Source organism: Schistocerca gregaria, chromosome X, assembly GCF_023897955.1.
Source record: "Schistocerca gregaria isolate iqSchGreg1 chromosome X, iqSchGreg1.2, whole genome shotgun sequence".
Lineage (NCBI taxonomy): Eukaryota > Metazoa > Arthropoda > Insecta > Orthoptera > Acrididae > Schistocerca > Schistocerca gregaria.
In genome coordinates this window covers 521573885-521581798 of record NC_064931.1, presented here as the reverse complement: position 1 = coordinate 521581798, position 7914 = coordinate 521573885, and the positions used below count along the sequence as shown (strand labels likewise).

The following is a 7914-nucleotide window of genomic DNA, read 5'->3' as shown; positions in this document are numbered from 1 at the left end:
AAGTCGATGGTCTGTCCAATCCTGAGCGCCTCTCATAGCACGTGTCATCATTACTTCACCAAGGTCTTTTTTTCCGTACGATCACATAATCCAGAAGGTGCCAGTGTTTAAATCTTGGGTGCATCCACATCGTTTTATATTTATCGAGCATCTGAAAATATGTATTTGTTCAACAGAGTTCAAATTCAGCACATAAAGTTAAAAGATCAAGACCATTTGAGTTGCATTTTCCAGTTCCATGGCGACCAATGACTCCATTCCAGGCATTGAAGTCACTGTCAACCCGGGCGTTGAAAGCTCCGAGCAACAGGACTTTATCCGCTGAAGGAATGCCCTGAAGTAGGTATCGGAGGTCTTGGTACAACTTGTACTTCTCTTCATCGGGAGATGGTAGTGTAGGTGCGTAAAACCTGATCAGGTGAATGTATTTCTTAGATGTTAGTTGAAGTCTGAGCGTTATGATTCTGTCGCTGGTGCCTTTTGGAAGTTCCGTCAATGAACACGCCAGTTTATTGCGTATGGCAAAGCCTACGCCAGTTTCCGCCCTTTCGGTAAATAGCTTCCCACTCCTGTAGTAGGTCTAACCTCCGAGCCGTTCACACAGTTCTCCGGAGTCACTAAGATGTGTTTCACTTAGGGCGGCGATGTTGATGTTACATCTAGCCAGCTCTCTAGCAATAAGTGCTGTCTTATGGTCATTATCCAGTATAGTACGTACGTTCCATGTACCAGTTATAAAGTGTTTAGTGAAAGTATTTCCTTTATTATTTTTTCGACAGCAGATTTTGGTGAACAAGTGACCGCAGTTTGCCACTTGAACTGATTTGAGACGGCCTTTTCTAAGCCGCTCTCTGGATTAGAATAGAATGTGTCCTGTCAACCGATCCCTTCTTCTAGTCAAGGTGAGCTACATTTTTCTTTTCTGCCCAATTCTATTCAGAACTCCCTCATTAGTTATGTGATCTACCTATATAATCATCAGCATTTTTCTGCAGCACCGCATTTCGAAAGCTCCTATTCTCTTTTAATGTAACCTGTTTATCGTCCATGTTTCACTTCCATACATCGCTACATCCCATGAAAATATTTCCAGAAAGGACTACCTAACACTTAAATCTGTATTCGATGTCTACAGATTTCTGGTTTTCAGAAACGCTGTTCTTGCCACTGTCAATCTATATTTTATATCATCTCTATTTCTGCCATCATCAGGTATTTTGCTGCCCAAATAGCAATACCACTTTAAATGTCTCGTTTCCTAAGCTAATTCGTGAGGATCGCCTGATTTCAGTCGACTACATTCCATTATCCATTTTTCCTTTGGTTGATATTCATCTTACATCCTTCTTTCAATACACTGTCCATTCCGTTCAACTACTCTTTCAAGTCCTTTGCTGTTTCTGACAGAATTACGGTGCCATCAACAAATTACAAAGTTCTTGTTTCTTCTCTCTGTACTTTAATTCCGACTCCAAATTTTGCTTTGGGTTTCTTTACTGCTAGCTCATTGTACAGATTGAATGACATCGGGATACGCTATAACCCTGTCTCACTCCCACTGCTTCTCTTTCATGCTACAGAACAAAAATATCGTGAAGCGAAACTGTGTCGATGTTTTATAAGTGAAGTGCCATTGCGACCTCTAACCTGCGGCCAGATGAGGGAACTCACATTTCGGCCGGACAAACGAAAAACTAGTAGCAGTAATTTATCAGTGTATAAACTATGGCACCAACTATTCACTAAGGTGACAAAAGTTATGGGATACCTCATAATATCGTGTCGGACGTTTTCATGCCCGGCGTAGTGTAGCAACTCGACGTGGCATGGACCGAACAAGTCGTTGGAAGTACACTGCAGAGATACTGAGCCATGCTTCCTCCATAGCCTCACATAATTCCTAAAGTGTTGCCGATGTAGGATTCTGTGCACGAACTGACCTCTCGATTTCGTGCCATAGATATTCTATAGGATTCATTTCGATGTAAAATTGCCCAGAATGTTCTTCAAACCAATGGCGAACAATTCTGGCTTAGTGAAAAGGCGCATGGTAGCCCGTTAAAATTCTATCTTTGTTTGCAGACATGAAGTCCATGAATGGTTGCAGGTGGACTCCAAATGGCCGAACATAATCATTTCTAGATCATAATTGGTACAGTTGGACTCGAACACTCAGTCCATTCCACGTAAATACAGCCCACACCTTTATGGAACCACCAGCAGCTGACACAGTGCCTTTTTGACAACTTGGGTCCAAGACTTCGTGGGGTCTACGTCACTCTCGACCCCTACCATCAGCTCTTAACAACTGAAACTGGGACTCATCTGACCAGACCACGGTTTCGCAGTCGTCTAGGGTCCAACGGATGTGGCCAGGAAACCAGCAGGGGCGCTACAGGCGATGTCGTGCTGTTAGCAAAGGCAGTCGCGCCGATCGTCTGCTGCCATAGCCAATTAACACCAATGCTTTGTCCTAACGGATATGTTCGTGGTACGTCTCACAAGTAGTGCTGCTTGTCTGTTGGCTCTGACAACTCTACGCAAACGCCGCTGCTCTCGGTCGTTAAGGGAAGGCCGTCGGCCACTGCGTTGTCCGTGATGAGAGGTAATTGTTGAAATTTGGTATTCTCGGCACACCCTTCAGACGGTGGATCTAGGAATATTAAATTCCTTAACTATTTCTTAAGACGAATGCCCCATGCATCTGCCTCCAACTACCACTCCGCCTTCAAGTCTGTTAATTCCCGTCGTGCGACGTTAATCACTTCGGGAAAGAAAAAAAATGGCTCTGAGCACTATGGGACTTAACATCTCAGGTCATCAGTCCCCTAGAACTTAGAACTACTTAAACCTAACTGACCTAAGGACATCACACACATCCATGACCGAGGCAGGATCCGAACCTGCGACCGTAGCGGTCGCGCGGTTCCAGACTGAAGCGCCTAGAACCGCTCGGCGCCCAAAGGTCGGCCCCACTTCGGAAACATTTTCACATGTATCACGTGAGTGCATGTGACAACTCCGTCATTGCACAGCCCTTTTTATATCGTGTGTGCGCGACACTATCTGTATATGTATATGTGCATATTTCTATCCCATGACTTTTGTGTCCCGAATGTAAGTTTTCGCATATATAAGAAAATCTGTATCATTTCAAATTAAATATAACTGAAGACGCCTTGATGTAAAAGGCGAAACACGTCTGGAACATGAACAAATAGGCAGTTTAGCAAGCAAAGCCAACAACATTGCCACCGTAGTAACACCTGTTCCCGTCAGGTGCGGGAGATACCTGTTGCCGGGCTTGGCTACCACTTTGATGTGTGACCATCCGGGTCTGCCCAGCGCTCTTGGCAAGCGGGTAGCACACAGCACTTGTGAGACCACTTGAGGAGCTACTTGCGTGAGAAGTAGCGGCCTGGGTAAGGAAACTGACAGTGGCCGGAAGAACGGTATACTGACCACCTGCCCCTTCAAATCCGCATCCAATGACGTGTCAGCGGAGGATGACACGGCGGTCGGTGGGTGACGTTGGACCTTCGGAGGCCTGTTCGGATTCAATTCAGCTCAGAAGACTAGAAAGGAAAACGAAAAAGTAATCATGTAATTGTATTTTGTCGAGGCCTTTCGCGGATGATGCTGTAGTATACAGAGAAGTTGCAGCATTAGAAAATTGCAGCGAAATGTAGGAAGATGTGCAGCGGATAGGCACTTGGTGCAGGGAGTGGCAACTGACCCTTAATATAGATAAATGTAATGTATTGCGAATACATAGAAAGAAGGATTCTTTATTGTATGATTATATGATAGCGGAACAAACACTGGTAGCAGTTACTTGGTTCAAATGGCTCTGAGCACTATGGGACTTAACAGCTATGGCCATCAGTCCCCTAGAACTAAGAACTAATTAAACCTAACTAACCTAAGGACATCACACAACACCCAGTCATCACGAGGCGGAGAAAATCCCAGACCCCGCCGGGAATCGAACCCCGCCGGGAATCGAACCCGGGAACCCGGGCGAGGGGAAGCGAGAACGCTGCCGCACGGCCAAGAGCTGCGGACAGCAGTTACTTCTGTAAAATATCTGGGAGTATGCGTGCGGAACGATTTGAAGTGGACTGATCATATAAAATTACTTGTTGGTAAGGAGGTGCCAGGTTGAGATTCATTGGGAGAGTCCTTCGAAATTGTAGTTCATCAACAAAGGAGGTGGCTTACGAAACACTCGTTCGACCTATACTTGAGTATTGCTCATCAGTGTGGGATCCGTAGCAGGTCGGGTTGACAGAGGAGATAGAGAAGATCCAAAGAAGAGCGGCGCGTTTCGTCACAGGGTAATTTGGTAAGCGTGATAGCGTTACGGAGATGTTTAGCAAACTCAAGTGGCAGACTCTGCAAGAGAGGCGCTCTGCATCGCGGTGTAGCTTGCTGTCCAGGTTTCGAGAGGGTGTGTTTCCGGATGAGGTATCGAATATATTGCTTCCCCCTACTTATACCTCCAGAGGAGATCACGAATATAAAATTAGAGACATTCGGGTGCGCACGGAGGCTTTCCGGCAGTCGTTCTTCTATACGCGACTGGAACAGGAAAGGAAGGTAATGACAGTGGCACGTAAAGTGCCCTCCGCCACACACCGTTGGGTGGCTTGCGGAATATAAATGTAGATGTAGATATAAAACTATGTATCCCGCGCGAATATTAGTGCGGAACATTTACCGTGAGGACTTATAGTGTGCTATTGAATTTATTTGAATGACCGATTGCAGATTTTCAGTTCCGTCAGTTAGAAGCTCGTAGTGGAGTCACAGGTTTCTGAAGACGGTGTCGTTCACATATTTTCTGTCGACTACGAGGGCAGAATGTGGGTAATAGAAAGCGACGCTTTGTGTGTGCGCAGCGATGCTGAGCAGGTCGTGCTCGTCGCGGCGGCGGCGGGCAGCCCGCAGCGCGAGCAGCACGCCGGCCCCCGGCGGCGGTGGCGTGGGCGGGGAGCCGCGGGCGGCGCGGGGGCGGCGCGCCAGCGTGGCGGTCGGCGCGCACGACGCGGAGCGCCAGCGGCGCAGCCTGAGCCCGGGGCCCGCCGCCACCGCCGGCGCCAGCATCAGCGGCAGCGCCAGCGCCAGCGGCAGCGTCAGCCCCGCCCTGCTGTGCCCGCCGGAGCCGCGCAGCTACGGCCGCAGCCCGCGCCACAGCGTCGCCAGCGTCGCCAGCGTCGGCGCGCCCCTGGCAGAGGCCGACGCCTCCGCCGGCTGCCTGGGCCCCGGCCACCGGCCGACGCCGCCGTCTCCGCGCCCGCTCTCCCCGGCGCTGCTGGAGCCGCCGTCTCTCGTCGTCGCCGACGCCGACGCTCTATCTACAGGTACGGCCACGCCCACCTCGTTGCGCCGCTGCTCCGTTCGCTAATCGCGCGAGCCTTAGCCCTTACCGCGACGACATCGTCGTACCTCGAGTTCTGGACAACTTGCATTTTACATACACATTGAGGTTGTTCATCATATTCTCGCCAACTTCTATTTTTCTATACTGTTGGGTCGTACCCCATCATTTCCAGTGAACTCGGTACCCAAATTGCAATAGACGATATTCGACCCTTAGAATCAGTTCTAAAACGGTGGCTCCGCCTCCAGTATTCCTTGGGAAGCGAATATAAGGTTTGTATCGAATGACAGTCTTCGTGAGATAGGAGAATTAGTGCGTTATTTCGTAGTTCGTTATGTCAGTGTACCGTGACACTTGAACACGTGCCAGTGATTAATTCTATTCGCACGTTAGTATCGAGCAGTTGTCATTCCAGCTACTGTCGAAGTCGACATGTCTTGTAACTTATACAGGTCTTGCGAATGCATATAAAAATCGCCGTGAGAAAAAGCTGTAGAAACCGTGATAACCGCTGTCCGTCGTTTCTCCGTGTCTTTAGATTTCTCATCTCGCCCAACGGATTGCGCGTTTCTACTGAACTCATTTCCTTCGACATCCACTCCTGTTGCACGTGATTCAGTTAATTTTACTGCCTCGTGAACGTTTCGTGCTTTATTCGCGTATTTCGACTGGTCACTAATTAAAACAGAAAAAAAGAATTAAAATGTAGAACAATTTTGAAAATACGGTAGTCAGTTCCGAGAAGAGAGGTGGGATGCGCAGGTCCGTCGGCGGGATAGGGGAGGAGCGCCAATGGGGCTGAGGATAGAGAGTAATCAATACTACAGGCTGACCACCCCCGTGCGGGCGCGCCTACCCTGCGAGGCGGGGGCGCACACCCGAGGGTGCGTTCTGGCTGGCGCCGAGACGCCCCGCCGAAAGGGGCCTTCCTTACCTGTGCTACGGCGTGCGCAATGCAGCACCAGACAGACCATTCGTCTACAGCTACACTGGCCAGTTTGTCCTGCACTAATTTTGCCCTCGTAAGTAGTTACCTTTGCTTATATCGCTATTTCTTTTGTGGCAATGTCTGCATGCAACTTAACGAAATATTCGCTCCTAAAATCTGACACGGTAACCAATTAACTGAATTCATGTCGCTGCAATGGAACGAATATGGATTTTATGTGAATGAAATCAATGAAAATGCAATGATACGAAAAGATTTCAGTGAAAACCTGTCACAGTTGCTGAACCTTCCAGGAAATGAACATATTGTGACAACGTGACAACAGACTGTTTGTGTCAGGTAAGACTCGAACACGGATGTCGTGCTTGTTATGGGTCACTAGGTTACCTCAGCACTCCTACGCTCAAACTTTTGAGTGTTTCTGAAGTTTCCGCCTATGATTTCCGACCATCGCTATCGAAGTTCTTCTACAAGGCACGTGTGGATAGCATTTTTGGAAGAACGGACCGTGTCGTACAGATGTAAGTCAGTTGAATTGATGTCACTGTAATGAAATGAGGCAAATATCACTAACAACGAAAATTTTAATCACGCCCGGAAGAAGGGATTTTGATTAACAAACTAAAATACAGATGAAATACGTCCCCAAGAAATCAAACAATTTTAAGGCTACTTTTCGAAGACCTTGTAGTTTACATAAGGGGCAGTCAAATGAAAAATAGACAGCTGCAAAGAAAGTGAGTGTAGTGTTTATTCCTTCAAAAGTAATCGCCATCTGTATCCCACTGTAAGACAAGACGGTCAGTGTCTTCGTCGAAGACCTTTTTTGTTTGCCTGCAGAACAGTGATTGTATTCAAACGTGCACCTCTTCGTCCGAAACAAGTCGTTGCCACGACTGCTTTCCAGCAGGGCTCGAAAAATGTAGAACTCGCGTGGGGAGAGGTTGGGACTGTATGGAAGATGTGTACAAGGCTTCCCAGCGAAACTTCTGCAGCGTAGTCAACATGAGTACGCAAAGAAGCTTCGCTAAGAAGCCCTTACGCAACATCCATACAGCTACGATTTCTGCCTATGTGATATCCATACGTTTTGGAGCTCTGAAGAAAGACATTCGTGGCCGTCGATTTGCTTCGGACGAAGAGGCGCACGCCTCGTACAACCACGGTACCATGTGCAGCGCCAGACATTTATCCACGCAGGTACTGGCCGTCTTGTCTCATAGTGAGATAAATATATTAACCGTTACGGCGTTTGCTTTTGAAATAATAAACAGTGTACTTACATTTTTTCCATGTGTCTCGTTTTCATTAGACTGCCCCTTACATTACGGTTTCAGCTAAAGATGTTTCATCTACGTTCTCCAACAAAGCACCTTATATAGATAATAGCGAAGTATAAATAAATACACAAGTTAGCTTCGAATGTGCACAAAATACAGTATCACTCTGCAGTTAGTATCTATGTGGGGATGTGTACTGTGCCCATAATTAAATGTCTTTGTCTGAGACCTCATTCAGTGGTTGTGCTGGAGCAGTTGGAGACTCATACCTGACCAGCAACATCAAAAGACATCGCTGGCAT

At 47.5% G+C, this 7914-nt stretch overlaps 1 protein-coding gene across 1 annotated transcript in view; it reads left to right on the top strand.

The window, feature by feature from the left end:
- Window positions 1-4903: 4903 nt before the first annotated feature.
- The window catches only part of LOC126298176 (uncharacterized), a 348855-nt gene continuing 345844 nt past the window's right edge, over window positions 4904-7914 (top strand). The window contains exon 1 of the mRNA XM_049989485.1: window positions 4904-5363. Within this exon, the coding sequence (XP_049845442.1) occupies window positions 4904-5363 (460 nt within the window). The remainder of the gene's footprint in view (window positions 5364-7914) is intronic.